Raw genomic sequence first — 23,162 nt, forward strand, 5'->3', positions numbered from 1 at the left:
CGTCGGCCTTAAACCGACGGAGCATGAGTCCATGTGTGCGCGGCATGCATGTGAAAAAGGGTATATGGTGCAGCCATAACGTGAGGAGCCGTGTGTGTTTGGAGCTTCTCTGTGAAGTAGGAGTACTCCGTAGATCTCTCTAGTTGTAATTGTGAAATTCTCCGACTTCATGCTTGCCCTTTAGCTTTGTACTCTTCGCGTGGTACTGGCCAGTGTCTCTACTCCGACCTTGCCAATAAGGGTGTATGTAGCCAAGCAGCGCCCTCGTCCCACGGAGGACCGCAGGTTGATTCGGTCTCTTGAGTGTTCAATTCATGTAAAAGTTGATACAGGTTGTTCTTTCTGTTGCACGATTTTGGAACACCTGCTGACTCAAGACCCGAAGCTACCGGGTACTAGTGAGCAGGGGGCGAGGGCATTTAACGAGGTCCTTTGATATAAAAGGCAAACGCCCTCACGGTTATGCAGTGCACCGCATACCGCACCCTCCGGTTTGATCTTGTCTAGCAAAAACATTCAGTAGTAGCCCACACTGACGCTTTGCTGTGCCTTGCGTTGAAAGGCAGGAAGTCCCCCTACAGAGAACTTTTTGAACTTTTCAAAGATTCAACAAATATGCATGAACCTATGCTGTACGAGACAGACACATCAAAAAAGCTGCTCTTGACTTGCAGCAATATATAAATGTACGGATGCACGAGGGAAGGGGAGGATCGAGGCAATCTAACAAAAATATCCTTCTCTCCATGTGCGTCGATTGCACTGCCTTTCCCAAGGGGTTATCTTTTGTAACCCGTTTCAACATATCACCAGTGGCCCCCCTGGGAGCCTCCAAAATGATCCTTGTGCATCGGCGGGGCGTCAAGAAGGATCCCCTGTTGGTCCGAAAGGCCGTCAGTTCGAGGGCGAATCCAGGCATTTGAGGGTGGCATCAGCTCCTACCAAGGGGCGAACATGCAAGACCGCAGAACAAATGGGGTGATAGAGATAGAGACGCACATGCGGCGGGAGAAGAGGCACCGATTCTGAGATGTGCGGAGCTACGTAGAAAGCATATTTTGGGCACAACGATAGAGCTTGCAAAAATATATTACTTAGAAGCGTGAACATTTGGCTTGGGTGGGATCCGTGCGAAAAGGATCGGCGAACAGCACTTCCGCATGAACATTAACCCGCCTTAGGTGACGCTTGCACAGCGCTCAGTGCTCTGCGAGTCAAGTCCTCCCTCACCTTTTGATCTCCTATCCTTTTTAAATGGACATAAGCATCAGTACCATGTGACGGCATTGAAACAACCGTTAGGCTCCCCCTGAGGTACGATGCGTAAAGCCGGCAAAGAGGAAGCCCACAGCCAAAACCCGCTAGGGGAGATATCATCAATTGCTTCTTTTCCTTCGTAGTGAAGTCTAAAGATCCAATAGTTACGGACTGGCTCGGAGGGCCTTCAGCCTGAGGGCCACGCTCCTGCTGCGGCTGATATGGAGGCATAGGCAAGCTAGCCACCGCGCCACTCAAGGGGTCGTACTTAACCGGCTTCGCCGTAGTGTACATATAACTCCAAATTCGGGGTTGGGCTTCATTAGTGATGCCTCCACCCATGTCGGACAGCTAAGGCAAACGAGTCAAGCAGGCACACCGCTAAGCAAGGGGTCAGGGAACGGCACAGTTGGACCTGGCACACGCCATAATCCTTGAATCCGGGAAACGTAGACAAGAGGCACAACGAAAGCATAGGAAAGAGCCTTACCTGTAAGCGCCCTTACACACCCACACAGCTACACTAGTGTGAGAGCCCTTGAAGCGTCTTCTTAGGGCAAGACGCAGCTTCTAACGACCTCAAGGCTTACGCGAATGGAGACGGAATGATCATCTCCTGCTACGAGGAGCTGCACAGGTGGGAGGTTTGGGTCGGCGATTTCGTCTGCCGTTTCGTACTGCGGTTCTCCCTGGCTAATAGTCTCAGCGTGCAGGTAAGGCTTGGGCACTGCACTTTTTCTCGCTGTTTCCACCAGGTTTTCGGAATGCTTGTTGAGGGGAGTAACGCAGCGGCTCGGAGGCTCCGTATGCTCGGTCCAGCTTTGCATACGGCGCAACTCAGTGGATAGCTCCCCAGGGGCCCCAGAGCAACTAAGAGCCTTGGAATTATCTACAGTCCCCCCAGAGGGTGCGGGATACCGATCAATTGTAGCCCTCATTGCGTTCTGCAAAAAGGGATACAGACAGCGCACACGGACACAGGGAAAGGGAAGCGAGTAAGAGGGAGAGAAAAAATCGGGAAGAGGAACACGGCCAGCAGCGGCCCCGAGGCGTGGTGTGAAGAAAGGGGAGATGCACAGGGCGTCAGCACACTACAGGAGGGCCGTCCGTCCGTGCGCTAAGCGGGAAAAAGGAGGATAACGCATCCGGCAAGGGGACCTGATCAAAACTTGAGCAGGCACGGAGAAACAGAGGCGACCGGGAGAGGCCAGAAAGAGACAGGGGGCGGGGAGGGAACGATAAACGCAGCACTGCACCTTTAGGAGCTCAGAGAGGATGTAATACAAATACTGAGGAACGGAAGCGAAATGTGTCTTGTTAAAGTTCCAAACCTGCAGCAAAATGTTGCACGAACCAAGAAACGGGAAGCGCAGGACGTCGTCCAAACGGCACATCAAAAGCACACGGGTGAACAAAAAACAAAGAATGGGTTATTCCTCAGCCGTTTGCAGCCGGACAGAAGAAAGGCATACATACAAGGAAACACTAAGAAACGGGGGGTACGAAGTGCATCACCTTGATCTTTGGGCACCGGCCGTAGTGTGAATGGCAGAGTTTCTCTGTATCTGCAGCCGCATGGCATCGGCAACAGCCTTCGCAGCAGCAGGCAGCGCTGTAGCTCAAGCACCACATTCCTGCACTCCAACCCTCCTGGAAACAAGACCTGTGTGTATGCTGGACACTGGAGGCGCACACGGCAGCAGGAGGGAGGCAAAAGGGGTACACAGCAGCAACAAAGGTGCAGCCATGCAAAACCAACCAGCAGCAAAAGAGTGCGAAAATTGCATGCAGCGTACCCTCTACCGCTCTTTTCGTCACTTGAAACGGATCGCAAGCTGCAGCGAAACACGAATCTGAACAAACACCTTCATCCAAGCCAGTCCTCTGCGCCCTTGGAGCTAGCTCTCCACACACCCCTCAGGACCAAAAATGTGAGATACACACGCGTACCCATGTCCACGACACCCTTGGGGGTGAGGTAACTGCTGGTCAGCATCTCAGTGCCTGAAGGAATGAAACACAAAAAGGGGAAGCAGCACATGAAGAACTATAACGGCCAATCGAGAACTGCCGCAAACACTCCAAAAACAGCACGAGGATACAAGGGCGAGCACATTGTTGTGCGTACACGCATCAAAAGCGTAAGGAAGCCGCTGCCACAAACAGGCAAAAAAGGGAAAAGAAATTGGGGCTAGAATCTGGAGCATACCGATTCGAGAGAGAAAAAATCCATCGAGAAATTCATCGACAAACTCCTCAGTCTGAGAGAAGCACAAAAAGCCAGTTGGTGTGCATCTAGGTCTGCATCCGGGTACTGCTCGCGTCTCTCTATCTCTGCCTCCCGTTCCTTGTGCTTTCCTTGCGATATCCCTTCGTTCGCCGCCTCTAGACAAAGACGCGTTCCCAATGCATCATAGATCAAAAGAAACACATCTTCAAGCCTTTATCGGTACCCCTTAAGCCTCCAAAGGGCATTATCCACGAAACCTCTGTTATTGCAACTTACGAAAAACTGGGGAGCGACTTTCCGAAGATTCCTCATGCCGGTCACCAGCATCGGGACTATCGGTGCGTGCCGCTGCTTCAAGTTAAGCACCACCTAGTACACCGCAAAGCCACATAATGTAAACTGCAGAGAGTAAGCCATGAAGCGGATGCCCACAAACAAGCCACCCAAGGGAGAAAGGTGTTGTCTGACCTTTCTAAAAGCGTCGAGATCCTTGGCTGAAGTCGTCCGGAGCTGCTTGAAACTCTCCACGTACGTGTGACGTACCTGCACACAGAGATACATACAGTGCACCCCGTCCACCATGGTTTGCCAGCTTGACGCCTAGCCCGCTCCCCGTGGCACACCACCTGCCCTAGTCGCACTTCCTGGCTAAAGCTGACTCCAAGTAATAAGCTAGACCTGCCTTGAGAAAAAAACAGATCACGACCCAAGACCCTTGTGCGTGCCCGGATACTCCAGAGAGCTAGCTAGCTGGCTAGCTGTCTTGCAAGGGTATACAACAATGGGTAAGGCAGTCGCTGTTGCCGGCTCGCCTGCATGACCAAAGGCTCCGTGTGGAACAACGGAAGGGACTCCAACTGCTTCACTCGCGACGCGAAGCGCACTGGCAGTTCATGATACAAGAACTCACTAAACGATATGTCCTGTAGAGGGGCACCCCCCTCAAGGTCGGAGGGCCTTGTGTTGAGGTGATGGCCCCTCAAATCTCCACTCCCCGCATAATTCTCACTACAAGCTCCAAGCGCAGGGCCGAGAGCAGTTCCTAGGCTATAAGACCGACGATAGCCATGCTCCTGAGAGGTTCCTCCTGAGGAGGCGGTCTGGGGACTACCCGGTTCAAGAGGAGTGTCGCGCCTCTCGGGTGAGATGCTTCCGCTGCTGCTGCCATCCTGCCCGTGCTGCTGCTTTTGTGCCTCTGGCTGCACCTGCTGATTGTGTCGCCGGGGCCTGTTAAGGAAAGCTATCTGCTCCAGAGTGAGTGGACGCGAGGGCCGTAAGGCGAATTCCGTTATTTCAGCCAAAAGCAACTGGTCTGCACAGATTACGAAGAAGGGCGCATGCACGGCTAGCTACTGAAGACAAAAGGTTAGGCATGAACTAGTCCGTCCGCATCCATTCAGATGCTGTTTAAAAGCTGGCTTTTTGATGCAGAAGAACCCTGCTAGGCCGGTGTGAAGCATTCACTACGAGCTCCTGCAGCGAGCCAACGGTTGTCTTAAGTGCGCGTTTCCTGGTCAGCAATGCACTATATCTACCCAGGAGTAGCGGCCAAGCTATCAGCAGGCTGCCAACAAGTCCTCAATGCACTGGGAAAGGCTCGAGCTTATGGAAGATGGCACACAGAGCGTATGGGAATCCTTGGTGGCAGACAGACCATATTGAAATCCTGAGCCGTATAGAAGGAGCCTTACAATACGCGGTGGATCACACACTCTAGAGAAGCCCTTGCGCGCTTACCCAGGCGTTCCTTGCTGAGCGTCACATGGCCAGATGCATCCTCTTCTACCGAAGAGCAGAAATTGCGGAGGCTCCCCCAAGGGGTCCCCCTTGCTATAAAGGGATTTTGGTGCGTGTTCACCTGGGAGGGATGGAGCCATCCTCCAACGGCGTCCCTCCCTCTCAGAAGGGCTCTGATACAGTGAGAGTCAAGCAGAGAGACACTTTTGCTGCAGTGCTGATACGTTAAAAACCAGTGGGTGGCGGCATGCCTACCACTCCTGAGGACAGGCAGGTTTGGGTGAGGCCCCTCGGCGTTAGGCGGGACATATGAGCGGCAACGCAGGGTAAGGCGCCTAATCTCCTGTTTATGCTCGCTCTGTGGTCTCGTAGAGGGTGTTTGTCGTTGTGTGTGCAGTGCAGTGCATGAGTAGAGCCTCGCCGGGAAGAAGTAGCCAAGCAAGCTCAGCCGCTGTTTTTCCATGCTGCCTGTCAATTGTGAAATGTGTCCGTTCCCCGGTGGCTATCCATCTGGTAACCAGCTAGCCATGGAGGCCTGTGGGGCTCCAATAGCTGTGAAAGCAGTGATTGATGGCAAAGGGCAACTCTCCCGGAGAGACCCAGGGCAGTGCTTCTTCCCAAAATATGTGCGCTACCGCACAGAAACAAGCCGCAGTGAAAATGTTGAGAGTTTAGCATTGCGGATTAGGGCTTGAGGGCTTCCCATTAGGGTATAAGGACTGAGAATTAGGGCTTAGGGCTTTGAGTGCTCCCGACACCAGGCAACTTTAAGCAGTTGGGGCTGGAACAAAGGCTGTGTGTCCATGTACATCACAGATTTATCTTTATATTTATCTTCAGATTGAGGAATATGCTGTTCTGGAATTTTCTATACCTATGTTCCTCTTTGGTATGGTGCTCTTCTTGCCCGCGTAGCTGCTATGCAGCGCAAACAGCAGCACCACACACGCGTCTTTTATTGTACTGCTCGTGCTTTTATCTGTGCGTCTCAAGGCCGAGGTAGGGCGTGTACTTAGCAGTATCTGACATTTGTTGGCGGTTGACAAGTGCTCCCAGTAGGGCGCAAAGTTTGGGTCTAGAATCTAGGGTGTGCCGCGTATAGAAAGCTGCTAAACTGGTCATGCACTACTTAAGAGTACTACACACAGGAGGGATAATAAATGAGGTGCGTGTGCCTTCATGCTGGCATGCCTGATTCACACAGAAGGCACGGATTCTCAAAACACTTTTCTGGCTAGCCATCACTAGCAGCAAGGCTGCCGTCTTGAGAGCAATTTATGGCCGACCCTTCTCCTAACCTTCAAAAACAAAGTTGCTTCTGGGTCGCTAGTACACCTTTGTTCTTATATAGTGTAATGCTAAAGTATATGCCTTAGTCGAACGCGGATTTTGGATGCCTCTACAGCAACACATCCTTGAAGCTCCTTCTACGGTCTCCGTTAAAAGACGCTTACATCAAGACTCAATACACACTTAATAGAGAGTTTTGGAGTGTTGCTTAGAAAGGCTCCCGTCTCTCCTCGTCCGCAACCCCTCAGAGTTCCGCAATGGGGGAAAAGGAACAGCAAAGGTGCGCGTACGTGCACCTTTTAATCGCTCCGAACATTCACAGCTTGCTGCACATAACGTCTAACACACATGCACCCAACAATGCTTCTTCCTGTATAGAGCTAAACGTACGGTGTAATAAAAGATATTACAACAGAAAAACAAGCCGGTCAATTCTTTACTAATTCTTAACTATACATAAGTAGTGCAGAAGAAAGTGTTCAAGTGTAGCTTAGTTCGCCACAGTATCCAATAATAGGCCTGCCGAGCACCATGAGCCTACTCTGTGTGCACGTGGGTGCGCATCTCGCTTTCAGTCTCTTATTCCCTTTGTGTGTGTATGAGCTTGTGCGCCGGTCTAGATCTTCGTGCGAGTGACCGTCAGCGCATTTGTGGCTGCGAATGCCAGAAATGAGCTGGAAACAGACTAGTTTAGGAGTGTCCTTATGGAGATCTGCTATAAACCGTTGCATACTTTACAGAGTTTGTTGCCTGTCGTTGTAGCGGGACAATCTACACTAAGGAACTCTTATTATATTAGTTATAGTGATCTACGACTTCGTAAAAAGCTAACCATCCGGTCCAGCCATTTGTATCTGTTAGCTGCTGCACAGTGGAGTTAGCACAATACGATGAGATTAAATGCAGTATGGCTGTGCGGGCTAGGCACTATGTGCAAGTAGCTGTAAATGCTCGGACTATTTAGAGGGAGAAAAAGCGCAAACCGCAGCTGTCTCTCTCATTCAGGCGAAGCTCCGTAGGGTGAGGCCAGGGACTTTGGGGAGCTCACGTGGAACGCCACATCGTATCTTTTACCGTTTTGCACTAGCTGAGGGGAGAAGTGTCTCCGTACCAAGAGCTCAGGTAGAGCAATACAGTAGTACTACCCGCGAGTGAGTTTAGTTGAGGTCTTAGTAAATCCCCCCATTAGCTAAGCAATACACAGCTACAGCGTCTGAATAACGAAAAATCGAAAACTAGCCTATAGAAGAAATGCAAGAGTTGGGTTCTTTTAGTGCGTGCAAAGTAGGAGAAGTGCCAAACAGCTCTGTGTTGTTACAAAAAGGCGCAATGCTAGGCAAGGCAACTTCTAAATCAGCATTACGAGAACTTTAAAGAATTTTCGGGCACCCCACTAACATTGGGTGGAAGAGTAGCTGCATGCATCCAACTAGTGAATACGGCATTCTGCAGGTTGCCAGTGTAATGATTCAGGGAGGAGGCGAATGGAGGCTCTATTTCAAAACCCTGCTCCAAGAATTCTGTGGTGCACCGCCGTCCTAGCAAGGGGCCCCTTGGTGTTGTTTACCCTCTTTCAAACCTTGCGAAATCAGTGTCTCACCACACAATGAGGTAGACGGTGGTCTCGAATAGCCAAAAAGACATCAGGAGAGACTTTTAGGGAAGATGCGATGCCATATATATATAAATATGGTTGCAGCACCAAAGAGTTCTCTGGTTGGGCCACTTCCCCAAGTGTAGTTAAACCCATAAGAGCCTCTGACATCAAAACGTCAATGAGATGGGATCTCTTTACGTACAATGTCACTTCTTGACTGCCCAGTGCTTGTTATTGCATTGCAAGACGCGCAAGATTGCCTGGATTATCACGCGCGCTTCTATCTCGGTGCGCCCAATGAGTTGGAAGGAAAGCGCTTATGCCTAGCAGCAATGGCCGTGTGGCTACCTTTTTGCTGCGCAGTTTCTCGAGCAAAGAGACCCTAAAAGCTGCAGAGGAAGGGTCCGCCTCATCTTTGCCCCCCCTGCATCCCCCTGGTGGTAATGGAGGGTTCTCAGTAGCATAAAAAGAGGTGAAAGAGTTCATGCAACCAATTAAATGCTTGAGCCCGTTGGTGGTATTTGAAGTATGGCAATTCACTGACAACTCAGGCGTCGCTGGCTATATTCACCCTTGCAGAAACTAGTTATCATGCCCGCAACAGTACGCCGTCCCTTCGAGTACATTCTACAAACACAAGAGTCAAGGATATTTGCAATAGTGGATTAATCCTCTAACCACGTACGAGAAGAAAATCCTCGAGGAGGCTAGAGCTGAGGGCGCGGTACCTGACAAGCCTCACAATAGGTCGTTTCTTCGGGGGCCGAAGGCACTATGATGCAGATACACCGCAGCCTTCCAACCTCTGCAACTTTTGACATTGTTTGTCCCTCCAGATGCTGGCTGCCATTTTCTAAAGGGTGCGGCTACTAGAGGCGAGCAGACGCCGAGACTGGTGCAGCTGGCTGAACAGCTAGAACCTAGGAGACACGCATGTCCCAGTACGCATGACAAAACCCCTGCGTGTGCAGAAGCGGAAAAGAACTCGACAGAACCATGCAAGGCCGTAGGGCCCAAGGCGTCATCGCCACATCCCTACACGAAATACCTAAATCCTAGGGACAAAATGCAACATACAGTGACTTGTGGGTTTCCTGGAAATTACAGGCGATATCAGAGGCCCTTCCAAAGAACGCCTTACCAGGCCGGGGATACAAACAACGTTTCAAGGAAAGCAAAAAACCTAGTAAGGTGAGCAGGTCCGAGTAAAGTTAAACAGTACCAATGACTGGGGAGCAAAGCCCAGCAAAACACGATGAGCACGCTGGACTCCCCAGCAGCTACCTAGCTAAACACACCCAGATAGTCTGTCTAATAGATAGCGAGATATCGCCGCCGCAGAATGTGCGGCTATCAAAGCCACAGGTATCCTGCCGAACCAGTATGTCACCAGTAAATCAGTTTCGGAGGTGGGGTTGTCATGAAGTCCTCAGCAGCGCCTTCACAGTGCCACGCTAGCCAGCTAGCTAGTCAGGCCGCGCGCCTAGTAATGATGCAAGCAGACAGCAAGCCAAGCAGCCAGCTAGCCAGAAAATTGGTCGGCTGGGTATCCCACTGCAGGCCAGCACAGGAATTAATGAACACAATACAGGAGGCACAGAAAAAGCCAACAATAAATGCCCCCCCACAGCGCTATTGCTGCTGCTGCTGCTGCTGCTGCTGCTGCTGTGTAGATGACAAAGAGGCCAAGCCATACGCTAGGCTCCTTCCCTCTGGGAGCAAGACTCCCTCAGAACAGTTACGCCAGCGACAGCGGCTTCTGCTGCCGCTGCTGCAGACAGTCCCACAACCGACGGGGTGGGGCGGCTCTCTTGAAGAGATATCGCATGTATATAGTGAATATAGTCCGACCTTAACTGTGCTTTATTCAGCAAATCCCCACCAGTTCGAGCTGCCGCTTTAGGCCTGCTGCTGCTGCTGCTATTAACACATGTACATGACTTCAGACTGCTGTCAAGAGACTTCATACAATGAAAGAGTTTCTGCTGCGGAAGACTGCGCCTAAGGCTTGTTCTATTGCTGCTGCTAAAGCAACCACCAGACGCTGCTATCAATACATTTGAGGGTTGTGGCCACGAACCCCTCTCCCACATCGGTGTTTTGCAATTCCCTATTAAGTTGCCGCGGATTCGGGTGGTACAGGTGCATGCAGATGGGCAACAAGAGGCCCATGCACACCACGTAAACCAGAAACAAAATCAGACACAGACTCATTGCCGCTCTTTGGATTATTGCTGCTGAAGGCCGCTGCTAGCTCAATCCGCCGCCGCAGCCGCTGTGGGGCCTTAGTGGCTGCGGCGGCTCACCCTCTACTGAGAAAGCGAATGCCCTCCACTAATCCCTACCTTCCTCCCAGAAGGGAAGAAACCTTCGGGGGCCCTCCACGCAGTTTCCCCGTGCCAGGGCCCCCCTCAGCAGCACTTGCTGAGGCGCCTGCTGCTGATGCTGCCGTCACTGCACGGGAGGAGTCGAGACACTACGTAATCTAACAGGGGATACCTCAAAGCGACGGCCTGGTGATGTGGAAGAAAGAGAAGGCTAGATATGAACCTCAAAGGAGTTGCCGGGTCCCTGCACTGCTGCTGTTGCTGCTTCAGCAGCAGTGGCCGTTGTTGCCGTTGCTACTGCTTCCGATGGGGTGGTTACTATGTGTTTTTACTGGAATTGAGAAGAAAAAGAGATAGACGAGTTGGCCTTTCGGAAACTTGCAGCAACGGTCCGCGGTTGTGGCAGCGACTGGTGCGTCTGTGTTGGCGACCCCCTGGGAGGCACAAGAGCTTTGCTTGAGGGAAAACCCCTTTCTCTTAATCAAGAACAGCCAAATAAGAACATAAGATGCGCAATAATATACTGTTTTTGCAGTGCAGCAACAGCAACAACAGCAGCAGCAAGCTGGAGCAGGAGCAGCCACTACGGGCCGAACACTCTACACAGACCGCACAAGGAATTAGCGCCAGGATATAACGCGTAGTTCTTCCTCTTGCTTTTTCTACCAGTGAAGTGTATTAAATAGAAACAGTTTTTTTGATTGTTGATTGCCCTTTTTCATTACTGAGGCAAGAAGGCCTCATGCGTCCCTTCCAGTGGCTGCCCATTGCTTACGCGGACCCCGGCAAAGGACGGCAGCAGCTCGTGGCCTCTGGGGCTTCTAATGTTGCTGCTGTGGTTTCATCACTGTAACTGGAGCCTTTTTGCTAGCTATGCAATGACTATGCTACCACCGCTCTAGCTACAGCTAGAGCCACACGGCATTCGTCATGGCACACATGGAAAAAATCCACTCCTGTACTGTTGCAGAGATCGTATGGGCGTAATCCAATCACGCTAAGAAGCGAGGTATACAATAGCTGCTCAAGCTGACAAAAGGAGACTCAGTTGGAGGCGTACTCGCTGTGAGAGGCTGCGCCACTCCGGCAGCATAAGGCACAGCACAACCATGGGAGACCTCTCAGTAATTCATAATCCTCGACAGACTCCCGCAACCCTTTTAGGGCAAGGTAGTCAGCCCATGACCGTAGCACTCTGCACCCAACTAGAACTGCCGAATTCGCCTACTGCTATTTCAGGGAAGAAGCACTCTGAGAGTAGCACTCCTCTCTAGGCGGCTGTACGTATACCTTCAACACAAAGCCCAGAACATAAAGGAAGATCCTTAGCGCATTAACAAGAAGGGTTCTCTTCCCACGGTATTCGGGCCACATGGTTCTGGACACAGGGGAAAAGAGGCATACTAGGATGCAAGGAGCTGCAGCCTACGAGCTGCCGCAGTCCATCGTTTGGGGTCTCTGGAAAGAGATCCTTAGCTCCCATAACATGCCAAACCTTGATTTTAAAAATACCAGTGTCCCTTCCAGGAAACTTCCCCATCTTCTTACCTTGTTTCTCCTCCCACAATATTCTAGCATGAGGAGAGAGAACAGCTAGGGTTCACCTTCTTGCATCTTCTCAGCGCCTTTGTTCGCACGCAGTTGCACATGGCTGCTTAGTCCACACGCGCACAGTAGGCGTCGTCATGAAATTTACTATCTAATCTTTTGAGAAAACAAATAGAATGTGCATACCGTCAAGCCAACCGACCAGCACTCGAATTATTTTTACTGAAAGATAGCAGCGGTAATAAAGCGAGACCAAGTGTAGCTTCCCGCTAATCGAAACGTTTGAGCATGTGCACCAAATTGAGCATATCGCCTCCGCGCATAGGTACTCAGAACTCCTATTCTGACAATGTAAATCTCACATTGCTTATATCATTGTGCCCAAGGTTTCCATAAGGAGACACTTAACTTGAGACAACAAAAACACAATGGGAATCTATTAAGTATTTCTCAAAAGAACTCTCACCTTCACCCACAAACTTCCCTTTGAATTTTGATACGAGGGGAGAGAAACAGCTGAGGTGCACCTAGCTGCATCTTTTTTGCGCCCCGAGCGTTTACAGGTAGTTGCACACAGTTTCTAGTGCGCACACACTGAACGCTGCCTCTCCTTGCATCAAGCCAACCACATTCTGCAATAAAAGTAGATATGAGCGACAGTCCAGTTAAATTTCCACGAAGGCACACGACTACTAGTAGAAGTTTCTAGGATGTAGGGTAGCCCGTTACAGTGCTTCGGCAAATAGAAGATAACACACCTACCCGATGCAAAAAAATACTCGGATATATCCTTAATCGACCCAACTTAGTGTCAGCATAGTCATAACGGCCTGCTACACAAGCCTTGCTAACAGCTACATTACTCCACTGGTCCCAGGACCCCGCCTGCTACAGATCCTCTCTGCAAGCATGTCAGAGGCTTCAAGCAAGTACAAGAGTGCTGAAAGGTAAGGAGGAGGAAACGAACACGGGGCAACAGAGAGAAACAACAGCAAGTAAACCATAAGTCATACCTTCAGGCTGTGTCATACCCCAAAGAGCCCATCAAGGCAGCTGATTACACCATAATACAAATTTCTAGCCACAAGTATCTATGTACAAAGCCAAGAAGTTCTTTCTTCCTTCACTTTTCTGTGCTCCAAAAGCAAGTTAAAGGCACTGCAGTGTGAAGCAATCATTATACACTGATGACCGCCAGATAGACCAGAAAATGGCCTCTTTACATCATGAATGGTATAACAAGGGAGCATCAACATGTGGGAGGTCCAACGTAGTTTATGAGCACTGATACCCTTTTCTACGAGTAATAAGGGGGAAGAGTATCACTATTCTCTTGTTGCCAAGGTCTAAGGATTACCCCATAGAGAGGTCATTGCCCACTCTCGCCCTACACCGCCACACCAGCATGCGCCTTCCTCCTGTTGGTAAATCGCTTGGCTGAAGACCCCGGGGTGTCCAAAGCTAGGAAGGCTGCCCTGCCCCGAAGTGAGCCCCTGTCTATCACATCTACTGATTCCTATTACACTTAATTTTCTCTGATGCGGCTGCCCTCCTTCCTGACCCTAGCCGACAGCGTCTCTGACGCAAAATCTACCACCTTAAGGCGCTGAACGGAAGCAGTGCTTGCTGCAATTCACACTGGAGGACAAGTGTGCGCCTCCGCTGCTTTCTTTATTTCCCTTCTTCTAATGTGCGCTGTGCTCGTGCCCACCCGCAACCGCCCTGGGCTTCTCAAAGTGTATTGGTAGCCAGTGCTTGACCTTTTACAATTGCTTGGGCGGTTCAATACTCGTAAAGATATAGGGAGTAACCGCGAATAATCTGCATCCTCTAGACAAATGTGGGTAGGTAAACCAGCCCAATGGGCTTTTAGCGAGGCGGGCCATGCCAAAAGAGCCCCTGGAAGGGATGCCTACGGTGATCTCTGAGACAAGCGGATGACCGCTAGACGAAAAGGGCCACAGCTTGGAGCCTCAAATGACAAAAAAGCCAACCGCACGCGAAAGCCATGAGAAGTTCCCTGCGGGAGGGCCAAGAATGCAGCTTTCGAGAGAAAAAACATATGGGGATAGCGGATGCAGCAACATACGTGCATTATGGGGAGATTGTGTGCAGGAGAAGTCTGCCTTAAGATGGTGGCTCATCAAGAGACACCTCATCCATACTCCCAGAAGGAATATGTGCCCCTACGTCTAAGTGCTGCATTCCAGTAGCAGCAGGATATGGCATCAGATGCTGCACACCGTACGCTTCGGCAGAATTGCTATTGTTGCTGTAGAATGTCGCACTGGGATCTCCAGGGGTCCCCTTAACGATCCTGGATGCGTAAGAGGGGGGCTCGCACGCATCTACGGGAGCCGCATGACCCGTGTTTATATCCTGTGCCGAAGCAAGGAAGGCCCTGTCGTCTGCTGCCATCTGCACAAAGGCCAAAGTAGCAAGTCCGAAGCTACTAATCCTCTACCGCAAATGATAATTCTCTAGTGTTCTAGGCAGGCAAAGACAGGGAGGCAATGGAGGGAGAGCAGACACGAACAGAAAAGAAAGTTGGTCGCAGAGATCGGGATAGACGGAGTTTAGAGGCAGAACCCCAGAAAACTCAGGGACAAGGGATTGGTTTGGCTGGTTCATGGCGACGAGGAAAAGGAGGCTAGCAACGGACTTCCAAGACAGACAGCCACTCCTTGCACTCCCGACTGCCGTTGACCCTAAATACCAAAGAAGACCGCGGTAGGAAGCCTCTTCTCTTCTTTTCCTGTTCGTACACCCCAAACCCGAAACGCAGAACCATAAAGGCCAGACAAAGCAGCACAGCTGCACTGCAAAATAGGCAGTGAATGCGAATCTCTTAGACCCCAGTCCCCCTCCTCAGGCCTCAGCCCTCGTCGCTCACAGTCACTTGAATGTCCATTTTCGCCCCTTCTCTGCTGCCTGTGCGCTTCACCTGAACCAGCCAGAAACAAGGCGAGCGTCATCTAAATTCCAGCGCTAAGCACAGAACCCTAAACAGTAAAAAAAATAGCCAGCACTAGGCCCAAGGCCTACAGTGCCACCGAGAACCGCATACCCGCCTCCACAAATCCTGACCTCTGCGCCTCCAACGAAGAAGGTTCTAATGGGAACCTCTTCTTCTGCACAAGCAAAGAAGTGGAGGAGTCGGGACTTCGAGAGACAGACAATCGCCGGCTGCCAGCGCGAGAGCAACGAGGAGAGGCCTCCAATGTGTAGCTCGGCCATGCCCCTGCGCAGTAGCAGAGGGCTTCTTGGAGGCGGTTCCTCCCTCGCTAGAGTCTCCGCTGCTGCACAAAGAAGGCTGCAGCGAAAGGGAGGTGGAACTTGACCAGCGTTCTTCTCTTGAAGCAAGCCTAAGGAGGGCGCAGGCAGGGGAAAAGCTGCGTAGATAGTGGGGGCTGCAACTTGACGCAAGGAAAATGGGCTGTTCATGAAGCGAGAGAGAGAGAGATAAGTGGAGAAACAGGAGTGCCGCCGCGTCTCTTTCCTTTTGCTTTCCAAGGGTAATCCACCTCGTTCCGGTCTTTTACTGTTCTCTACATATCCCCTATTGCCAGCATCGCTATCCTTTTGACGAGATGCTGCCTCCCTCACCTTCTTCCTTGAGAAGGAGCCATAAAGGCTTCAGTTTACTGCAGTCACTGAAAGTTAGCCGTCGCGTCTGTGAGCTCCCCAGGCCATTCGCGGAGTCATGAGACACCTGGCAACTCTCGCCTTGAAGAGGCCTACTGCCGTTCCTGATAGTGCCCCCTGGGGGCCCCTCGTTGGGCCCCGGCATATCCGTGAGAAGCGTAAACGAGGCCACGCTCTTCCGCTTATCAGCTGCCCCGTGCTGGTGCTGTTGCTGCTGGACGACTGGTTGTTCATCGCTGGCCAAGCCACTGGGCTGCTCTCGGAGCGTAGGAGCAGCAGCAGCAACAGACAGCTGCAGGCTTTCCAGAAGGGAGAGACACTGGCGAGAGGCATCAGCGGCAGCTGACTCGCCGCCGCTCACGCCAGGGAGGGTAAGACCTGCCACAGCAGCAGCAGGCACTCGGCAAAGTCGCCAAAGAGATTCACAGACGCACCACAGCATCAAGAGGGGGCTGCTGATGAGGGGAGGAGGAGGAAGCTACATAAGGCGTTACGGCACGCACACAACAACGGCAAAACAGACTAACCCAGTGTCTCTGCAACTCGCTCGAGAGTCACGGCTGCTGCTGTGCAGTGGCTGTACGCTTTCAGAATGAACGCCTCGCAGATCTGACGCAGGGCGTCTGAGCGCCACGCTGCGTAAAGTCGCAACAGCATGGCAGTCTCAGCACGCACATGCACTGGCTGCTTTGTCAGTGAATGGCTGCACACGGACCGAGGCCGCGCCGTGTGCGGCAACGCTGCACAATGAGATTGGAGTAGGCTGTAAGGCTGGCGGTTCCCCTGTGGCCACTGCCAGTCCACTGGGGTTCTGTGGGGCTGCATGCGTCTGGTGCGGACTTTCGAGACTATGAAAGCTTTGAAGACAGCGAAGAGCGCATCTCATAAGCTGGCGGGCGGCGGCAGAGGCCTTCCGTGCCTGCATCACATGCATGGTTTCACACAGGAGAGCAGATTAATTATACGGATATCCGTCAAGACGCCTCAAGGATGAGTAGCTCTCCCCCTAATATTATCCGTGCTTGGGATAGAGAGGTACTGCGCACGACGGCAGATAGTTGTGGAAGGTGTGAGGAAGCAGGTCTCACGGCTGCTCTGTACTTGTGTTCGCTCAACCAGCAGCATGAAGGCTTCTTTTTGTGCATTTGCTGCCTGGCAAAAGAAGCAGGCTGCGGAGGCACAGAACAGGCGAAAGTGGGAAAGTGGAGGCTACGGGGAGGGGCGGCAAGAAGCATAGGGATAGATGGAGTGGCGCCTTGTCAACTGCAAAGTCTCGGTAAAAGAAATGGGTCGTTGCCTCTCTTAGCATGATGGACACGAACACATGGGAAACGTTGCATGACACCGAAGCGCGCGCAAACGTCCCGTGCTCTCTTTCAGCAGGAGTGGTGAAGCAAGCTAGCAAGCTGGGCGAGGCGACAGACCGTGGCGGAAGATGAGAGACGCACAGACCCCAAGAGACAGGAAGAAAGGTGAATGTAAGGGGAGAGAGAGGGTTGAGACACACGCGAACCATAAAGAGATGGAGGAAGGCGCAAAATTATGTGAGAAATCATGACCATCGACCACTGATATATCCGTGAAAAAAAGCTTAAAAGACATTGAGACGCGCCAACAGACCTCAGACGTTGAATTTAATCTTTGCACATATGCGCTCCAGGCCTCATGAGTGGCGTCATCTGCCTTCTTGGCTGCCGCCAACAGCTGGGGAAAGGCACCTCACAGCAACAGATATCACTCGCAGTACTGACGCCAGGAGCGGAAATCGCCGAATACGGCGTGTGTAGACCTATCAGCATGCGCATCAGCGGCAGGAAGAGGAGCAGCCATAGGAAGGAGAATAGGCTCAGCAGGGAAAATAATGGGCCCTTGCCTGCTGAAGCCTGCCAATCTCCTTCGATCCTTCCCTCGTGTAGCGCAGCGTCAATTCTTCGAGGTGCGCTGTGCAGCCGCACAAGCAGCAACGGCAGACGCACGTGCGACAACCGTAGAGAATTGTGGAAACACAAGGGGGCCCCCCTACGGGATTGCAAGGAACGAGGTAGGGTACCCTTGGTACTGCCCCCAAGCCGTGAGCGGCGAGTGCACATGTATGCCTTTTTAAGGCCAATCTTCACCTCTTATGAGGTCCTTCTCAGCAAACGTAGACAGTGAGTCCTGCAGTAGAGACTGCTGGCGCGTCCACGTAAGGAGGCCCCCCAACCAGCACAAACAAGCACCTACACCAAGGGGGCCCCCACACAGCTGCTGCTGCAAAGCTGTGCAGCTGCTATCTCCAGCAGCTCTCGTCCCTGCTGCTCCTGAGTCGCTGCAGGTGCTGTGAAGGTGTTGCTCTCCGCCTCCGCTGCTGGTGCTCGTGATGCTGTCTCCTCCGCGGGAGGCCTCTGGCGTGGCTGTTGCCAGCATTGACACACCCTGCACCTCGACAAACTGCTGCCCTCCAGATACGTGAGGCTCTGCTGCCAGCGAAACAGCTGATGTTATTCCTGTCGCCGAAACGGCAGCCACAGACGCAGAAGAGATGGCGTCTGGGCCTGACCCCGAGTCAGCGCGCATCTGCTCGAACGCCTCTGATACCCAAGGAGGGGTTCCAGAATTCTTGTTGCCTTCGTTGCTCCCCGCTGGCTTCCTCCTGCTGGTGCCGCAGCCCTCGCGTGCCGCGTCATCCCACTCCTCCCAAAGAGGAGCCTCAGGGAGCCTTCGTGGCGACAGTTCGCTCAAAATGCTACTGTTGCCAGTAGAGGCCTGACGAATGAGATCCGCCTTCAGGTGCCCCTCGGGAGAGCGGTCTGATGATAGCGCAACGGAGGAGGCTGCTGCTTCTGCTGCAGCCGGGTGCGCAGTGCTGCTGCTAGCACAGTTGCCTTGCTGCTGCTGCACTGCAGTGCAGCGGGTGGAGAGACGGACGCTGCAATGCTTCAGCGCTCTCGCTGCCTCCTTATCCGCCTTTGCTCGCCCCTGAGACCGCAACAAAGCCAAGTCGCCGCTTTTTCTGCCATGGGTTCAGCACTACTGCGCAAGCAGCAATGAAAAACCGGCTGCGCATCCTCTACTGCTACCCCTGCCCCTTTCAGTGCCGCCGCTGGGCAGAGTCCTCGTCTCTTTCTTACACGAAAAAACTTGAGCAGATCTTGATGGTCCCTCTCGCTGTGTTGGAAGACGGACACCACGGTCTCCACCACATCGCCTACAGCAGCAGAAGCGAACACACTGGCAGAGAAACGTGCGAAGAGCGAGCAAAAGATAACGCTTTTTCACAGATATCAGTAACTGCACCTACCGATGCAAGTCAGACAAGCTTCTCTGGCACACGAAAAAGCTTTTAAAAATTAGATACTACGCCCTAGACTTTCATACACGCTGACCGATGGATCTGAAGAAGTCTTCTCGCCTTGCGCGCTGTTCATCTTCCCACTCTCTTAGGGGCAAAAGTTGTAACTTCCGCACCGCTATCGCCTGAAGCACTGATTCAGACAGCTGCAGCTGCTGTTGCTGCTGCTTTTGGCACAAACGCGCGGGGTCTTGGGAAGACTGACGCCGATGTTGATCTGCTGTTGCTGTTCTTGCTTCTGCTGCTGCTGCCGCCGCATCACCCGCTGCGTGATTTTTCCAGTGTGGTGGCAGCGCACTGCTTTCCTCGTCTGCAGGCAACTCGTCGGAGCACCCCCAGAAAGTCCGCTGTTGGGGGGTTCCAACTTCTGAAGCCACCCAGCGCTTCTCCTCTGAGGCAGTCCCCCGCTGAGGGAGGCCTCCACTGCGCCCCCAATTCAGCAACGAAGAGGCGATGCTGCTTCTCCTAGAAGCTTTCGGCTGAGAGCCTTCCCGCGAGATCCCAAGGGGACCCTCCTGAAGCTGCGGCAACAGTTTGTTGAGTCTCTCCTCATTGCTCACTGGACGGGATACAATATCAGCAGCAGCTGCCGCAGCTGCCGCGACCTCTGCTGCAGCAGCTGCTGCCGCTGTTGCAGCTGCAACTGCAGCTGCAGGTGCTGTGACATCACTCACGGTGTATGTGGAGGAGGGACTGATAACCCTCGCTGCCAAGTAATCGCCCTCTGCGATCCTCCGCTCTACAATGCCCAGGTCCAGCTCGTCCATCGCTGCTGCGGCTACCACTGCCGCTGTTTTTACAGCAGCAATGACGGAGCGGTCCCGAGAAGACAGCGCGTGTGCGCACTAAGAGAGGGCTGCAGCCTTATTGGCCCCAAAATTGCTCTTGATGAGTCCTACTGCCCCACATAGTTGAGAATTTGCATAGAATCGATGATAATTCGACCCTTGACGCCAAATTCCCGGTGTCCTGTGCTGTGCAGCGGCCCGTGATGCGGACTATGCTGGCTGCTGTTCGTGCTCAGTTGATGCTATTGACGGCGAGCTCTTAAGCCAGAAAATGGTTGAATTACAGAAGACTGCTCAAAACCGATGAAAAATAGTGCGGTGAGCCAGGGATACCGGGGGCTATACATACTGAAGGAAGCTTCCGCAAAGACGACCCACTGTGTCGGCAACGAGCAATCGAACACAGAACGAGAAACCTGGGGCCGTACACCTTAAAAGCCCTTGACCATAAAAACACAAGATTCTCAAACGACGAAACCCCAACCCTAAAGTCCAGTTTCATATGCAGTTAACACAGCACAAAAGGCTTCAAGCCATATATCCGATATGCCTTCATATGTAATTCCGTAAGTCCAACTCCTTACACGCACACTACTGTCCTTGCCGTTTCTAAGAAGGTTCAAGCACTAAATGCTAAGCAGCAAATGCTCAACCCAAAATACAAAATCATAACATAGAATCATGTCCTACCGGGGCGCTAATCTTGTGCTGAATGTGTAAAGCTGCCCTTTCCATGAGTCTTCTGTTCTACTTTTGTTGAAAACATTGTGCATTCTTAAAGACACCGTAAAAACGTGCACACGGGGATAGATAGGGCGCGTGCTTGCGAAACTCGGATCCCTAGACTCCCGCCCCCTTGGATTATGCGAGTGCTCGAGGACTGGCCAGCAAGGGCAGGCTTGATGCAAGCATTCAGAAAATGATGCTCCGAAATTCGTCTCGAGCGGTCGCAGCCGATTGAGTTGAATTTGGTGGCATATTGAACAGCTCGACTCCCGCTGATGTGGGACCCACCTTGCATTAATCCCTCTTGTTGGGTACGAATAGGACATATTTAGCCCCAAGTGTCAAAACAACAACTTGCTCAGAGTTCTCACAAGTCCATTCAAAAAAGCTTTCTCCGCCATTTTCTTTCTCGCTCCTACCCGAAAGGGTTTCCGCATTGGGGTAGAGAGACAGATAATCTACATTGGTGAAGCTTTAGCCCCCTAGCACTGACCCAGCATTCTTCTACACCTAACTGCACGTAGCAATACGTGGGGCACACGTACAATAAGAATCGACGTTTAACCTTGGACAGTTCCACAATGCAGGAAAGCGCGCGTTTAAGAGCACAGAACCCAAGCTGTCAATTCTCTACAAAAGTCTTGGTTATACACAACTAGTGTTGTAGACAATGATCGAGTGTAACTTTTATCCTACTACAAACCTGATTCTTTTGGACACTTCAAGCCACTGAAGCCGCGGTTTCCGTTCGAGCCACAAGGCTGCCCGTACCCCTTTGTTTGCCTCACGGGGCCTATCACCGGCGGGGAGACATTTCAGCCAAGTCAGTCAATCGGAATACCCTTACTTCCAGGTTGAGCGTACAGATTCATTTCTGTCCTCCGTAGGGAGACCTTCAGCTCTTGCAGCGGGCAAAACTAGATAAGCATATTCTCTTGCTTAAGGTGTATCTACGACTTACTGAAGAATTGACATACTGGATTGTGTCTATTCATAACTGTTTTTCTCGCAGACTATTGCTAGCTCCATAAAAGAAGATGCAACAATGCAGGCGTGCGTGCCAGACGTTGCATGCAAGTAGGTGTGAAACTTTGGAATGTTCAGAGGTGCTCAGCCACTCGCTCTTTGGCTATCCTATCCCCTAATCTTTGGGCATTTGAAGGGAGCGGGCAGGGAAAGGAGGAATTTTTTTGAAAATGCTGTAGTAAATCTGTTAGCGGTGTGCTGTGGAGTTAAGCGTCTCCCTCCAGAGAACTAAGATTGAGCCGTACAAGTAGTATCATCTAATGGTTCGATGCAGCTGTTTCCCGCTCATCCACTGGCTGTGAATGCAGTGGCATGTCAGCTTTCCCTACAGCATCTGGGTAAATGCTATCCAACTTTTCGGTGATTTAGTGATCTTATTTTCCTTGTAAAGAGCTTGAAATAGGAAAATTCCAGAACTTGTCGGTTGTATCATACCTGTCGGGGGCGGCTGGGTCGGCTAGGTCGGCTGGGTCGGCCTTCAAGCTGATGTGAACGCAGTAGCTCCACAGCTGGTAGAAAGGCATGAAGCTTTGGCTGGTAAGTGCTAATGGATGAGTGAATGAGGTTATGCTGACCAAAAAGGTATAGTGACTGTAAGGGTGAGCAAGCACTCGAAGATTTTTTCGGCGTGTTGAAGATGTACCTCGCTTTGTACCACGAACAAAAAGACAAGAAAGTGGTCCTCACGGCGTAGTTTTTGCAGGAAAAAGCAAATCAGCTGGGGCACCTTTCATGCAGGGAAAGCTGTGTGCCTGCAGGGATTAATACAGCTCACACCTCAATGCAGGCCCCAACACATTGTTTTGTGCCGGGATCAGGTCACCAGCAAGTTTTGAAAGAACTGGGAAAACTAGCGCGAAGGGACCCATCAATAGGTCGACATATCAAGAAATGAAATACTCTGATGCGCAAAAGCTACAATGTAGACAAACAGACGCGTTGCTTGACGTGTCACGTCAGGTGGTCGCAGGGTGGGAGCAATTCAGCAAGTAGACAACCGACTGGTAAGCCTTCCACCAATAATGAATGAATAATGTTTCAAGGGCGAATACATGCAGCCCCTGCATCGTAACCTGAAAAGGAGGAGTCGAAACGAAATTCAAAACCTATGGATGTCGCTGTGGTACCGAACGGCCCTAGCGTGCAGCATGTGGTGAGTAAAACAGGGTAAGGGAACCCAACTTTCTGGATAACTCCAAAGTGCTCCCTCACGACGCACCGGCCTCTGCTGTAGGAAGTGGGTTAGAATATTCTAAAACTGCAAGCCCATGCAAACAAGTACAGAACCTGAGCAACATGACTCAGCCCAGTAAAGGCACCTTTTTTGGTTGGGCAGAGCAGGCGCGTTTGGGAAACGGAGAGACCCCCACGCACGTTGCTGCGCAGTGTAAGGGTGCTAAAGTGTGTATATCCGCAGTTGGGAACCCACCACGGGTCAACTTTGCGCTGATAGAAGTTAAACTCAGTCGCCGGGGATTGGTAGCGTTGCTTGTCAACGAATGCGAAGCGGACCTCTTATCCGTAGAGCAGGGGTAGACGTGCAAACTGTCAGCTCACTCGTAAGCGGAGCCCCAAAGACTAAGGTCTATTGATGAACTGCGGAGCGCAGAAACTTGGAGAGGTGCAGCAGCTAAATACCAATTCTGATCAGAATTCGGTC

At 51.7% G+C, this 23,162-nt stretch overlaps 3 protein-coding genes across 3 annotated transcripts; all 3 read right to left on the bottom strand.

Annotated features, from left to right (window-relative positions):
* Nucleotides 1–806: 806 nt before the first annotated feature.
* Nucleotides 807–4,655, bottom strand: LOC34621315 (pyruvate dehydrogenase (acetyl-transferring) kinase, mitochondrial). Its single transcript, XM_026338314.1, has 13 exons — nucleotides 4,622–4,655; nucleotides 4,300–4,574; nucleotides 3,956–4,030; nucleotides 3,764–3,856; nucleotides 3,467–3,518; nucleotides 3,208–3,261; nucleotides 3,054–3,092; nucleotides 2,773–2,822; nucleotides 2,514–2,588; nucleotides 2,136–2,201; nucleotides 1,848–2,057; nucleotides 1,231–1,608; nucleotides 807–938 (listed from the first exon to the last, which is right to left on the bottom strand). Exons 1-13 carry the CDS (start codon nucleotides 4,653–4,655, stop codon nucleotides 807–809), a joined length of 1,533 nt encoding a protein of 510 aa, XP_026194099.1.
* A 9,458-nt stretch (nucleotides 4,656–14,113) lies between these two features.
* On the bottom strand, nucleotides 14,114–16,456 carry LOC113147513. Its single transcript, XM_026338315.1, has 6 exons — nucleotides 16,159–16,456; nucleotides 15,699–16,009; nucleotides 15,032–15,592; nucleotides 14,880–14,930; nucleotides 14,649–14,741; nucleotides 14,114–14,404 (listed from the first exon to the last, which is right to left on the bottom strand). Exons 1-6 carry the CDS (start codon nucleotides 16,454–16,456, stop codon nucleotides 14,114–14,116), a joined length of 1,605 nt encoding a protein of 534 aa, XP_026194100.1.
* A 1,275-nt stretch (nucleotides 16,457–17,731) lies between these two features.
* On the bottom strand, nucleotides 17,732–19,729 carry LOC34621314. The gene is made up of 7 exons (XM_026338316.1): nucleotides 19,523–19,729; nucleotides 19,284–19,326; nucleotides 18,997–19,227; nucleotides 18,742–18,818; nucleotides 18,479–18,589; nucleotides 18,014–18,394; nucleotides 17,732–17,761 (listed from the first exon to the last, which is right to left on the bottom strand). The coding sequence occupies exons 1-7, from the start codon at nucleotides 19,727–19,729 to the stop codon at nucleotides 17,732–17,734; spliced, it is 1,080 nt and encodes a 359-aa protein (XP_026194101.1).
* Between the last annotated feature and the right edge of the window lie 3,433 nt (nucleotides 19,730–23,162).

This window comes from Cyclospora cayetanensis, unplaced genomic scaffold, assembly GCF_002999335.1.
Source record: "Cyclospora cayetanensis isolate NF1_C8 unplaced genomic scaffold, CcayRef3 CcayRef3_contig_25, whole genome shotgun sequence".
Classification (NCBI taxonomy): Eukaryota; Apicomplexa; class Conoidasida; order Eucoccidiorida; family Eimeriidae; genus Cyclospora; species Cyclospora cayetanensis.

Bases quoted from the DNA above. Each gene is read 5' to 3' on its own strand.
- LOC113147513 (XM_026338315.1), bottom strand. From the start codon at position 16,456: ATGCAGCCCCACAGAACCCCAGTGGACTGGCAGTGGCCACAGGGGAAC. The intron at 16,010-16,158 runs GTTAGTCTGTTT...CTGCTGTGGCAG, and splicing joins GCGAGTTGCAGAGACACTGG to GTCTTACCCTCCCTGGCGTG. The intron at 14,405-14,648 runs GTCCGTTGCTAG...GCCTTTGTGCAG, and splicing joins AGTGGCTGTCTGTCTTGGAA to ATGGCAGCAGACGACAGGGC.
- LOC34621314 (XM_026338316.1), bottom strand. From the start codon at position 19,729: ATGGACGAGCTGGACCTGGGCATTGTAGAGCGGAGGATCGCAGAGGGC. The intron at 19,327-19,522 runs GTGAGCAATGAG...TGGCTTCAGAAG, and splicing joins CTGATATTGTATCCCGTCCA to TTGGAACCCCCCAACAGCGG. The intron at 18,819-18,996 runs GTCAGCGTGTAT...CTGCTGCTGTAG, and splicing joins AGACTTCTTCAGATCCATCG to GCGATGTGGTGGAGACCGTG.
- LOC34621315 (XM_026338314.1), bottom strand. From the start codon at position 4,655: ATGGCAGCAGCAGCGGAAGCATCTCACCCGAGAG. The intron at 3,519-3,763 runs GTAAGTTGCAAT...TGCTTCTCTCAG, and splicing joins AAGTCGCTCCCCAGTTTTTC to ACTGAGGAGTTTGTCGATGA. The intron at 2,589-2,772 runs GTGATGCACTTC...ATTTTGCTGCAG, and splicing joins GCCGGTGCCCAAAGATCAAG to GTTTGGAACTTTAACAAGAC.